The following is a 13,501-nucleotide window of genomic DNA, read 5'->3' on the forward strand; positions in this document are numbered from 1 at the left end:
CCTCAGTAGCAGAAAGTGCAGTGTGGGTACACTGGGTTGAATAAATGTTCTTCAAGATACATCAAAAGGGAATGATCAGCCTAAGGATATGATGAGCTTGTGTTCCCAGATGCAGCATTTATATAAATTAGCACAGATTGGCAGTTAGGAAAATGCCTCTAATTGATAAGGAAAACTTAAAGGTATCAGTGAAAAATATTTGGTGAGTAAGATTAAGGACAGTAAGAAGGAATTCTTTAAATGTATCACAAACAAAGAAAGGTTTAGCAATGGTATATGTTCAATAGCAGAAGAGTCTATTAAAGCTATCAATCATGATGCAGAAAAAGGCAAAAATATTCAACATTTTGGGAAGCTTCGTCTGATCCTCCAGCTGCGACCCTTCCTGAACAAGCATGACTTGGAAACAGAGATCCATGCTCTTGTTACATCCAGACTGGATTACTGTAATGCATTTTATGTGGGGCTGCCTCTAAAAAGCCTTCACAAACTTCAGCTAGTCCACAATGCGGATGCTCGAGTCTTAACTAATACTCGTTATATGGAGCACATTATGCCAGTCCTTCAGCAACTGCTTTGGTTTCTGGTATGTTTCTGGGCACAATTTAAGGTTTTAGTTATTACCTATAAATCCCTAAATGGGTTGGGTCTGGGGTATCTGAAGGACTGTCATCTCCCATATGAACCTGCCCAAGGTTTGAGATCAGCTGGGGAGGCTCTGCTTCATGTTCCCCCACTTGTAGGAATAAGATTAACACCTGCGCAGAACAGGGCCTTCTCAGGTTTTGCTCCTAGGCTGTGGAATTCTCTTCCTTGGGATATTCGCATGGCACCAATGCTAGCATTGTTTTGGCATCAGGCTAAAGCTACCATTTTTACTCATGCTTTTATTAATGTTTGAGTCTGCATGTGTATGTTCTTCTTCTCTATATGTTTTATGTCCCTCTCATATTTTGTATATATATATGAATTTCGTTTAAAATGTTTGTAAGCCGCCTCAAATATTTTAAATATAGAGGCGGGGTAAAAATATTTAAATAAATAAATAAATAAAATTATACAGACATATCTGGATTGCTAGGTAAAGTATACTCATTTGAACATGTATTTTAATACAGCCAAATGCATGAACATGCTTCTAAGAATAAAAAACATAGGTCCTATGAGACGGGAGAACTTACGATTCTTTCTAGCTTTAAAACCTACAAATCGATACTCAACTATAATCAGGGTGGTCAGCTCTTTGCAAGTAAGATATCTTTCTTTGGGGACGTGTAACTACCACCAGGCAGATTTTAAGCTGGGACCTCTGGAACTTAGCATAGGAGCCTCTACAACTTGAGCTATAAAGTCAGCTGGCGCTCAGTGCATACTGTAGTGGTCTCTTGTTGTTAACTGTTGCTGTGGTCTAGGTGCCACTACATGGAACAGTGAACCACACTAGGTGTATGTAGGTTACATACTTCCCATAGGTGAAGAAGCTCAGCCCAAGCTTCAGAGACCCAGATAAGAGCCTGGACAAGCCCCCACTTGTAACCGCCCCGGGCGGATTTGAACCTACAAACTCTGAAGCTTTGTATAGGGCTGATCTATACTTTCAAGTTAGGTCAGGCAAATTACGGCATCCAGGAATACAAAAAATTCATGTCACAGAGAGAAAAATAAAGCCAAACTAAGCCCTGGTTAGACATCACTCATGATGGAAGAATTCTTCCATTGACTTAGCTAACACCTCTCAGAGTGGTGTATTTGCTACAGTGACTAAAGAACCCAATTGATTGCAGTGGTAAGTGTCTACAAAACAACACCGCAGCTGTGCTGCTGTAGCATTTCTAATGCTGACCTACCTTTAGCTGCCCTTAATACTATGGTAGACATGACTGAAAGAAAAAGCAGATAGAGGAAAACAGATACCGAGTAGATAAAACTAGTGAGCAGAGGGTGGACAGAAATATCTTTATAAACCATAATTTTGTGATTCAGAAAGTAGCCAATGCTACTTTTTAGGAAAAAATGAACATATAACTTTGTTAGAGATTATTAGCAAAAAGTTAAATATTTCAGTGTTGATGCTATTTATACTTGAAATATCACATTGATTTTTGGTGTGCATTCATTTTGAAAATGCTTTGATCAGGGACAGTTATCTTAAATACTAGATAAAAGAATATCCGTGGAACATTACACATTGAGCTGCTTAAAGCAAAAATAGATTCTTCACAAAGTGTATATTGAGTAGCTAACAAAAAAGTAATTCATGCATTCAAATTCTGTACATACTTACAGTTCTTCTGTCCATTAATTAACCATTGATTTGAGAAATGTCAATTTTCTGATAGTTTTACGTACTGTATCATCAACTTCATTATATTCATATTATTCCATGATGCAAGACTGGGTCCCAATTTCACATCAGTTTAAAACAATTTAACTAAAAGCAATATGTTGATTTTTTCCTTCTAGGATTATTGTAAAGATTTGCAAATGGTATATACTTAAATACCTAGCATGGAACGTTGCAGGATGAAGTTTATATTCATTTTTCCACCTCAGTAAACAATATAAAATTGTAAATTAGATTATGTTCTTTAATATCATCTCTCTCGCTCTCTCATAAAAGGAACTACAAAAAGGCTCATAGATGTACAGCAAAATAACATGTGGGAATTAATTTCCTGCAATATGTCATAACGACTACATGAGTCATTTTAAGTGAGAAGTTCATACTTCTGCTATACCTCTGTCTATTGGAGAGGAAACATGTGTCACCAGCTGGATCTCTATGTCCAACTCACACAAGGCCCGAAGGGGTTAAGAAGTGTAAATGGGCCAGTTAGCCATCTAGGTTGCATGTGGAGAAGGAGCCAGGGAGTAATGACAGCTAATTAAATAGGAAGCTCAGCTATACAGGCCCTGGAGTGGGCTGTACAAACTCAAATAGCTGACAGTGTAAGAGGGAATGAAGAGAGAAAAGTTCCAGTCAGAGTGAGAAAACACAAGTTAGGAAGTAGCTCAGGAATACAGCAGAAATGTTCAGGAGTGTGGAAACCTGCACTGCTTACTGTAAGGACCCAGGGATGTAACCCAGTGTAAAGAGTGGGCCTGAATTCCCCTACTAGTCACTGGAAAAGTGACACTGTTAAGGGGGCAGTGAAAGAAAAGACTGCCTGAGGCAGTGGATCAACAGAGACTTAGATGCATGTGATTTCCTCAGAAGGGGAAAAATGCAGTGACCTAGCCAGAAGGCCAAGCCACAAAGCAGGTGCAATTGAGTCCCAAGAAAGAGAATGTTGTTGCAAAGAAGTTCATTTGTGAAGTTCCCCACTACTGGAAATGCACCTAAACACAATCAGGCAAAGATACCACTCATGGCAACCTGTGAATGACCTGCTTAGACGGTATGCCAGAGTGTTTTAAATGCCCAGAAGGTAAGCCACTTTCAGGGTGATTAAACTGGGAATGCAGAAATTCCAAAACAGAATTGTCTCCTGGCATAACTTTGTCACTTACCCCACCTTTCTTATTTACATCAAACATGATTCTTGTATTGTCTGTGAGTATCTACCAATACCACCCCAAAATGCACAAGGACCACCATGAAAGCTAAATGGACTGCCCAAAGATCTGTGATATTTACATAGACGCTTACATCCTAGGGACAGCAAAAGCACTGAGCACTATCCAACCCTGTTGCTTTCTGATATGTAATCTGGAATGCTGTATCATGTACGTGAACACCACCCAGTTTCCTAGATATATGAGGAATATTTGAGCCATAGTGAGAGACTGGGTCTTAGAAACAAGAGCAATGAGTCACATTGTTTGGCATTTCCACTCTGGCAGGAACATCCTGACTTCCCCCAATGAATTCTACTCTTAACATGAGTCAGGACAGAATATTCTGTATTAAGAGACCCATAACATCAAAAATGGACAGAATAGTGGCTATGGGGTAAGGCACTTAAGACCTAGACTAACCCTCCCACAAGCTAGTCATCAAGGTGTCAGAATACATTTTCAGCCAAACATGTCTATCTTCTTGCTTCTTTCAATTTTACAGTAATAGGAACACAAGGCCTCATCTCTTTGTTTTTGTTGTTGTTGTTAGTTGCAGCAATTACCAGGAGCCTGGAGGAGAGAGGTTATAGAAGTGCTCAAATCCCTTTCAAGGGACATAACATTTTTTCCCCATCCTTTTAGTATAGAAAGACAGGGAAGATGGGATCTACCATGAAGTGCTGACTAGTTCTAGGAAAGCCTCCTTAATGGGGATAGCTTACACTAGAAGATCCTGGAGAAGGTAAAATGTCTATTGGCCTGTGAAATCTTTCCTGCACCTCTTCTGGATGGATATCTAGAGGTTCAGCCACTCTCGTCAAAGTCTCAAGGCAGACTCAATCACTAGTACTGTCTCATCAGGCAATGAAGAAGAGGAGGCTAAGGGTTGCTGAGGATATCCTTCCTCCACTCTTTCACAGGAGAGTCCTCACCATGCCCTTCCTCCTAAACAATACTGGTGTAACCCCCCTTTTTCTCCCTGGGTTATTGGGGAGCAGGTCACACTCACAGGTGTGCCTGGGCACCTGATGTTTTAACCCAAAAGAGATCTTGAACACCCCAGTGGTGATGGGTGTTTAGTTGGGGAAAGCCCTATCCACCCCCTTGCTGGAGTCCCTTGCTTGTAATGAACGTAAAATGGTGGTGCCTCCACCTGGCTGGCCTTGTACACACTCACTGGTGTGCCTTGAGAGCCTCCAGGAACATACTCATTCCAACATAAATCTGGATCTAATTCCAGAACAACTACAAATCATATACATCTAATAGAATACTTTAAAATAAACAATCTTTACTTAACTTAAATAAACAGGGATTAACAGATTTAGCAATGAATAGCATTAACAAAACACATAACAATAATTGAAGCTTATATAGCTAACATTTGTACTAACAGTGACCCCACCCCAGAGCGTGCACACCCCTGGACTCACAGGCCCAGACGCTTGCGTTGGCGCACTGATGTTGCAGCTGTAGTGGAGATTCGGTCCAGGCTAGACAGCAGCTCTGTCCCAGGCAGCACTTTTTCAACAAGGCCCAGAAACTTACTGCCTCATGCTGTGCCTATTGGAAGCAGCCTGCTAAATCCCAGTTCCAACAGGCATCTAGTCCCAGTCTGTAGCTGCATCCAACAGCCCCTGAACTGGATCAATGTCCTTGGCAGCAGCCTGGCTCCCCCTTTGGTTTCAAACTCCAAGGCAGCATCCCACACTGTTAGGCCTCTTTTCTTCAAGCACATGGCGAGAGGAAGACCTCTCTCACACAAGAGTCCTTACTTTCTGTTTTTCCCAAGAGCTCATGGGAATTGTAGTCTGGATTGTAGCACACAGGGTCTTTTCAGAATAAAACAGAAGCCCCTTTAGTAAGGGGACTACACTGGTATCAGAGGAGGGGAAACAGTGGCCTCATAACTGTAAAAGGGCAGGAAGGCAATAGAGAGGCTCTCAAATGTGGCGAGAAACCTCAAAGGGGTCCAAAAGGGCCAATTATAGGGAGGCAGGACCCAGTTATGGGTAGGCAATTAGCCCTTACCACAAGGCTGTGGCTGGTATTGTGGGAGAAAGGCACCAAACTGGACCTGCTGGGCACACTCCGGTGGAGACTCAAAAGATCTAACCTGTGAGTCTGATGAGGAGTGCACTTCCTCAGATAATGGACCTATTAGATAACTGACCTATTAGTACTAGGGAGACCATAATTGAGTCTGTAGATGAGGGTACTGCCAAGATCATTGATGGCTTCCCTCTAGATGGAACGCTGCTGAGAAGTTCCACAACTGTGGACGCCACCAGCACCAAATGGTGCTCTGAGGCAGAAGTCAGAATCTCAAGAACATGCACTTCCTGGTACTTGAGGAGACTCCTGAATAGGAGGGGAAACCAACGCTGATGAGTTGAATAGTCTTCTGTCAGTGTTGAAAGCCGCAAATATAGAAATACTGGGAAGAGCTCCTGAGATTCTAAAAAGTACACCAACCTTTCAGGGTTTGGTCTCAATGTACCATTTCTGGGCTTTGGAATCAGCAATCCCAATTGGCTTACAGACTGTGTTTTGGGTGCATCGTCTTTGAACATACTCCTGAATCTTTGCCCCGGCTCAGGGCCTTCACCATAGACATTGAACTCCCCAGTACCAAGTTTTTGGGAGGCTTACGTAGTCTTTTTTTAGAACTGCCAATGAGGCTAAGCCTCTGGACTCTTTCAGAACAGGGGGAGCACTCATGACTAACTTGGATGTACTTACTACCCGTTCCAAGTGGGAAGGGTGCTATGCCATGGGAATGACAGACTCCATGAGCAGGTATTGAGCCTGGTAGCCAGGAGAATAAGACCTTAGTCAGGTATTCAATGAGGAACCTTGAACCCCACTGGTCTCGTTATTGGATTTTAAAATGAGCAGACAGATCACTGTTGCATCCACAGGTGGTGTTTGCCCCAAATTCTGTACAAAGTGGGCCATGTTAGGTGTCAAATGAAAGCTTAGGCTTTGCTGATTCTATGTATGATACTCATGTATTCTAGGATTTTTGTACGTGGCGTTATGGATATGGGCCCTATTTTTGTATTGTAAATGTTCTTTGTCTGGGAGGGAACAATGGGTCTGGACTGCCTATTGTGAGGAAGGATTGTTCAGTGAATGGCTGTGCTAACAAGCACTGCTTCATGGACAATGACTCTCACAGTGGCCAATACACACCTGAAGAATTCATCTGGAAGCCTGCAGACCAGCCAGAGCATAATGGTTACCTGCATGTCAAACAGATAGGACACTTGATCATGTGACCAGTTCCAGTTTGGGAGACACCAGGAATATAAAACTGCCATGAGACATCTCCATCTTGTCTTCAATCTTGCTCCTGATTCCAAATGCACCTTTGCTAGGGACAGAGAGCCGGGAAGGACTGCTGACCCATCCTGATACAGGATGTACACCAGAGACTTTTAAGCTCGCAGTTTGTAACATCTCTGCTAAGAGCCTGCATCAAGAACTTAGTGACTGATATATGTAATGTATTCTCCTTAATCTCACTCTCAACCTTTTCTTTCTTTTATAAATAAACCTTTAGATTTTAGATTCTAAATGATTGGTCCTGTGTGTTCTTGTGGGTAAGATCTAATGTGTAAATTGGCTTGGGACTGTGGCTAGTTCCTTGGAACTGGAAGGATCTGTTCAGAGTTGGTGAGATCAGATTTTATAACCTCTCACTTGTGTGTAAAATATAGGTCAGACTGTGGCACTGGGAAAGCGGGAGTGTGAGGGGTTTTGCTTGTGAGGCTTCCTGCTGGACAGATTGGCAGCTGAAGTGCTCAGTGTGACTGGTTTGTGGCCTATGTGGGAAAGGTCTCCAGTTGAAGGCTGTCAGTAGCCCTGGTTTTGAGCAACTCGCCCTGAGCTGATGCCTTCAGCAGTGCCCAGACCTGGCCCAGTCTGTCATACCACTCAAGTTTAGAGAAAAATTTATCTAAATTTATTCTGATGTCTATGTATGTACATATACACTATATGAGATTAAAAACGAACTACAGGTAATATGCATATTGAAGAGGGAAGACTTGCAGATGTAAAGGCTGCATCTCTAAAAACTACCATTGCAGATGGTAGGAAGGAACTGAGGGTATCAGGGGCAGGATGGTTTTGTATAAATGCATGTAGTGGTACCAGGCACCAGAGGGCACTCTCAGTGCTCTACAGGTACTTGTGAGGGGAAAAGGTCTGAAAAACATCCACAAGGTGCATAAACATCTACATGAACTTTCATATTCACTTGAAAAACTTTCTTGTTTCAGAAAGGAGTCAGGGGTAAACTCAAGAGCAAGAGGAAGATAATCCATAGCAGACTATGGTCATTCGGAGATAAGGAACAGCCAAAAGCAGCCAGAGGGAGGGACCCATACATTTAGAAAAACCTCAAGACAGCCTCTAGCTTATATAGGCTGAATCTCTAAAATCTGGGACTCTCTGGTCCAGCAATATCTGTGGTCTGGCAGGACCACAGATATTTCTGGACGAGAGAGCCTGGATTTTCCAGGTTCTTGGGGTGGGCTGGTGTTGGGGAGCACCACTGTTATCTCTATGGTCTGGGACCACTCAGGTTCCAAAAGCACCAAACGAGAGAGGTCCCACCTCAACCAGTGGTTACACCAATCAATAGAATTGAGCCTCTTCAGAGTAACCAGCACAGATTCTTGCTTAATGGATCTGAAATTTGCTATCAGAGTAACACCGGCCGGACTACCCCTCTGTCAAACTTGAAAACAAGTGATCCCTTAAAACCTTAGAAACCAACCCCATTCTCAAAAATGTGTTTGGACATAGTCATCCTATAACCATGGGTCATGACTGTTCCTAAACTTAAATACCAGATAATTTCCTAAGGCCTATGAAATCCAATAAGGTATGTATTTTCAAAACATCCATCTGCTGGTTGGGGGTGGGGGGGGGGGGGGGAGTGTCCATTTGCTTCTTACATTTATGTGAGGTTTCACTAGGTTTACCTCTTTGAAACAATTACCCTTTGTACACTTCTGGATCGGTTTTCAGAAAGGATTCTTAAAATGTGGCTTGTCTGCTCAAAACTAACAAGTTAGGAGGGGTTTGTTTATTTTTGACAAGAACTCTAGACTCTAGGTTTGTAGTTTTGTGATTTGCTTCCTATTTAAATCCTCAGAACATCCTTTTCAGTAAGCCTGACTAATCATAGAATCATAGAACACTAGAACTGGAAGGGACCTTAAGAGGTCATCTAGTCCAGTCCTCATGGCAGGACTCAGTACTGTAGACCATCCCTGATAGATAGACATCTATCTAACCGGTTCTTAAGAATTCCAAGAATACAGAAGCACATTTTGGCTGAAGAAAACTGTATTTGCTCAGGTTCTGATTCATTAAGGTATTCAATCACATGCTTAACATTATGTATGTGAATAGTTCTGTGGACTTAAATGGGACTGTTCGCATACTTAAAGTTAGTCACATTTTAAGTGAAAAGAGGCCTTAGGGAATGAGACTCTGGGTTGGATAATTTTATAATCCCGTAACTACAAGTATAATGTAGAAGCTGTTGAGCCTTCCTAGGCACCTTGCAAGTTCTCTCATACTGGGAAAGATGTTAGACAGCATAGGAGAATTGCACACAGTCATGAAGCAATGGGTAGTTCCACTCTTGTATCAGAGTCTTGGACACCCCCTTAACTCTATTATGTAATGATAAATCCAAATTAATCCCACTTATCACTGTATATATGTATATAGAAATGAGGCTATGACAGACTACTTGGTGACAGGTCCCTCTTATTTTATGTAACTTTCAATGCAACTCACCACAACAAACGCATGCTTTACAGGATATTTATCACTAAATTGTAAAGTATCTAAAGGAAGCTCTCAACTTGTCAAGATCCATAATCACTATGAGATATGAATGGGTAATATTTAATGTGTTTATATTGAAAATATTCTTTATAGACATAGAATAGAAATTAGTCCCCAGGAGGTAATGTGCCCTGGAGATGACTCATTCGAGCAAGAGAGAACTGTCACCTCTCTAAATCAGCCACTGAGATAATGCAAAATTGTATCATCTGCCTTTGCCACATCTCAGAACAGTCAATGGGAAATCATGGAAGACAATTGCAAATGAACTGAACCACTTGGCAGTAACACAACACAACATCATAGCAGGCAGATCACTCTGGCTATGAACAGAGACAAAACTCTGTTCAAGAATAACAAATGGTAGGTATCAGGATATTAGACAGGTAGCCATGTTAGTCTGTTTCAGCAAAAGCAACAAGGAGTCCACACTTTAAAGGCTAGGGAGATACAATCTTGATTTAGTTCTTAGTTCTTGTGAAACCAGACATCTCTGCAACAGATTGATCTTTTGGGGAGAAAAGGTAACTGATAATAAGTGTATATCCAGATTTATGCTTTGTGATTGTTTTATTTTTCAAGCTGTTGTTTCCACTACTCTCTCATTTCTAAATATTTATTGGGATTAAATATTTATTCTTTTTAAAATAACCCTATGTTTGTTTTTTATAAGCACAGAGCGCTGATAATAAGTACTGTATGAGCTACAGGAGTTAGAATTTAAGGTAAAACTGGTAAACGGAAGTACACTGCACTAATGGAGGCAGAGAACCTTGAATTTATGTGAGTAACCAGGGTCAAAAGCTAGATATCACAGAGGAATAATTCAAAGGGATTTAAAAATGTATTTATTGTTAACCTGTAAGGCAAAGTTAGGTCTGGCATAGCTCAGAGTATAGAACTTAAGGGGCTGAAAAATGTTAAGATGCTTACACCCAGCTGTCACACACACAAAAAAAGGGAATTCCTTTCACTGCAGAAGTGAAAAACAAGATGGCTTGTAGTTCTGGGTACTTAAGAACTATCAGAAAGCCTAAATGGCAACAAACACTTACTGGGAATACAAAGGATTGTTTAAACAGGGACTGAAGGATTGCTGCAATGCAGCTTGCTGAAGTTGTTTAGTCCTGCATGATAATTAACTGTTGCTATGTAAATACAGTTCATTCTGGGATGGGGAAGGAAGTCAAGGTGTGGTTATGTAAATCCAATTCAGCCAGGGCTGATGGAGGATCAGTAGTTCGAATGGAATGTTACGTATTGTAACTAATTTGGCTGTTGTGGGGGTCACAAACCATGTTACCCCCAAATGTAGGAACTGTAAAATATGACACCAGTGCTTGCAGGAGAAACATCATCATTGTAAGGGGTCTCAGATAAACAAGCCTCTCCCTTCCAGAGTTGAGTGAACTAAGTTGGGGGGAAGGGCTTGAGCCAGCCTGCTTCATGCCTGCCAGTTGTGATCTATAAGACTTGTTTCTTTTTCTCCCTGTTCTAAGGATAGACCTATGGTGACCATATTTTCTGAACAATAATTAGGGACACATTAGCCACATCCTCTGACCCCCATTAGCCACACCTCTGTAGGTAACACTCCCAGGGTATGTCTACACTAGCTCGGTAGTTCAAGCTAGGTAGGGTAATTAGGACAAGCGGAGTTGCAAATGAAGCCCGGGATTTAAGTATCCCAGGCTTCATCTGCATGTTCCCGGGTGCCGCCATTTTTAAATCCCCCTTAGTCCGAACTCTGTGCCCACGGCTACAAGCGGCATGGAGTAGGTAGTTCAAATTAAAGATCCTAATTCGAACTACCATTACTCCTCATGAGTAGCTGCGGGCACGGAGTTTGGACTAAGGGGGATTTAAAAATGGTGGCACCTGGGAACATGCAAATGAAGCCTGGGATATTTAAATCCTGGGCTTCATTTGCAACTCCACTTGCCCTAATTACCCTACCTACCTCAAACTAACGAGCTAGTGTAGACGTACCCTCAGGGTGAAGATGGACACATGACCAGAAGTAAAATGTGTCATGTGGCCCCCTCTAAGAACTTTTCCCACTCATCCTCCTAGGGATGAGTTTGGCCCCCACCCAATGCTCCTCATGCAACTATCCTGCAATTGCATTAACTCAATTTGTGTCACATTAACATGGGGGTGGGGGAGGAGGAGGAATGCTGGGGGAACCGTTCCCTCTAAGAGTTTCCTGCGATGAGCAGAATGAATTTTGTTCTGTACACCAGTACTGAGTTCATGTGGCTTGTTTGGATGTGCCACTGTGGCATCCAAGTTATTAATAAATCCCAACAGGTTTTCCGGGACATTTGCTGCCTTTATTGTGACACCGGGACAGTACCCTTAAATCCGGGACTGTCCCAGAAAAAAAGGGATATATGGTCACCGTAGATAGACCTAAAGCAACTCCATCAGGACTCTTTTTGTTATTCCAGTGGAGCTGGAATCTTTTGGCCAGCCTAGGTGGTGGCTAAAAGTTGAAATCACAAAGAGCTGCAGTCATTGGTTTGGCCTAGAGCCAGACCAATTGCAACCAGTGGGCAGCCAGTAGGAGCAGCGGCTGGCAGGAATGACTGGTGGGTGGGCCACTAGGAGCAATGGGATGTGGCCAGCAGGGCGGCTGGCAGGACTAACCAGCAGGCGGCCGGTAGGAGCAGCAGGAGGCGGCCAGCAGGGTGGCTGGCAGGAATGACCTGTGGGTGGCCGGTAGAATCAGTGTCAGGCGACCAGCTGAAGAAGCGGCTGGCTGAGCAAGCGGACCACAGGAGCAACACAAAGGTGGCATGGCCTCAGGCTCAATGAGTGGAGTCATCAGGGTGATATGTTGGGGTCCGCACTGACTGGACAGAGCTGTAAGTGGGGCATTTGAAGTGGGGTACAGAGAAAGTTTGGGTAAGTGAATGGAACCCTACATCATTGGACTAGTGAGCGTGAGAGGCAAAGGACATTGCTCAATCCATTCGAGCTGGGACGGTTACTCGTGGGGCGTTATGAACTCTGTTTGTGGTAATTTCCCAAGCTAATGCCGTGTAACCTCTCTCCCTCTTTCATTAAAAGTTTTTCTTCTACACTCACACTCTGTACTTGCGAGCAGGGAAGCACTGCCTCTCAGAGACATCCGAGAGTGTGTGAATTTCCCAGGCTACTGGGTGGAGGCTCAAGCCAGTTCTCTGTGAGATGGATGAAAAGGGACACATAGATATTGAACCCGGCCCTGGCTGCTGCCGGCACGACCTGGCAGAAGGGTTACATTGTTTTAAAGAAGTAAAACAATTAATTTAAGTAGGAGCTCTTAAAGTTGTAGAACTTAATGAAATAATTGTATAAATTAATAAAATATGTCAAAGGTAAAAATGTATCACATGTAGAAATTGATATATCGTATCACAGAAGGAAGACACTGTGGTTAGCACCCACAAGGCACAGAGGTATTGATCCATCTCCCAAAGACTTAAGGTAGACCCCCACTTCTTACGCTGTACATCACTTAAAATGTAGTTAATGGGATTGTATGGAGGAATGGGAAAAGAAGAGCAAAAGAATCTGTTTTACAGTGTGTATATTACCTGCAAACAGAACATTGTCTCTGTGGCTGGAGAGCAGTGAACATTACAATAACAGAGTAGTTACGAGGTGGAGCCTTCACAAATCTTCTGAATTTGTCTCCATTCATGCGGATAACTGAGCGCCGGGAGCTCCATTCCATGAGTTGTTCCACCTTTTCCGCTAACAGATTCTGTAATCAAATATAAGGAGGAGGCATGTTAAATACAAGCACCATGGAACTAAATTCCATCCTGGATTGAACTGGGACCCAACTGTTTTCAGGGAATCAGCATTCACATATCCAATAGAAGAATCTGACCCTTATTCTATTTACCTTTAACAGCAGCTGAGTTAAAGACCTTTTACACATATAATTGAATTTGGTTTGAAAAAAAGTTGATAACTTGTAAGTTATTATTTAAGAAAAACATTTTTTTCAAATCCTTGTTGGAATGGCACTACTGTACAGATATCTACATCTAGAGAAAGATGCACGTATGACCTTCTTAGC

General features: G+C 42.4%; 1 protein-coding gene across 6 annotated transcripts in view; it reads right to left on the minus strand.

Annotated features, from left to right (window-relative positions):
- The window catches only part of TUSC3 (tumor suppressor candidate 3), a 260,616-nt gene that overhangs the window by 169,188 nt on the left and 77,927 nt on the right, over window positions 1-13,501 (minus strand). For 4 of the 6 annotated variants that reach the window (XM_075930369.1, XM_075930371.1, XM_075930373.1 and 1 more), the window contains exon 2: window positions 13,011-13,180. In XM_075930369.1, the coding sequence (XP_075786484.1) occupies window positions 13,011-13,180 (170 nt within the window). Of the gene's footprint in view, window positions 1-4,991; window positions 5,265-13,010; window positions 13,181-13,501 lie in introns of those variants that run through there. The other 2 variants (XM_075930374.1, XM_075930375.1) reach the window with 2 other exon arrangements.

This window comes from Pelodiscus sinensis, chromosome 5 (assembly GCF_049634645.1).
Source record: "Pelodiscus sinensis isolate JC-2024 chromosome 5, ASM4963464v1, whole genome shotgun sequence".
NCBI lineage: Eukaryota > Metazoa > Chordata > Testudines > Trionychidae > Pelodiscus > Pelodiscus sinensis.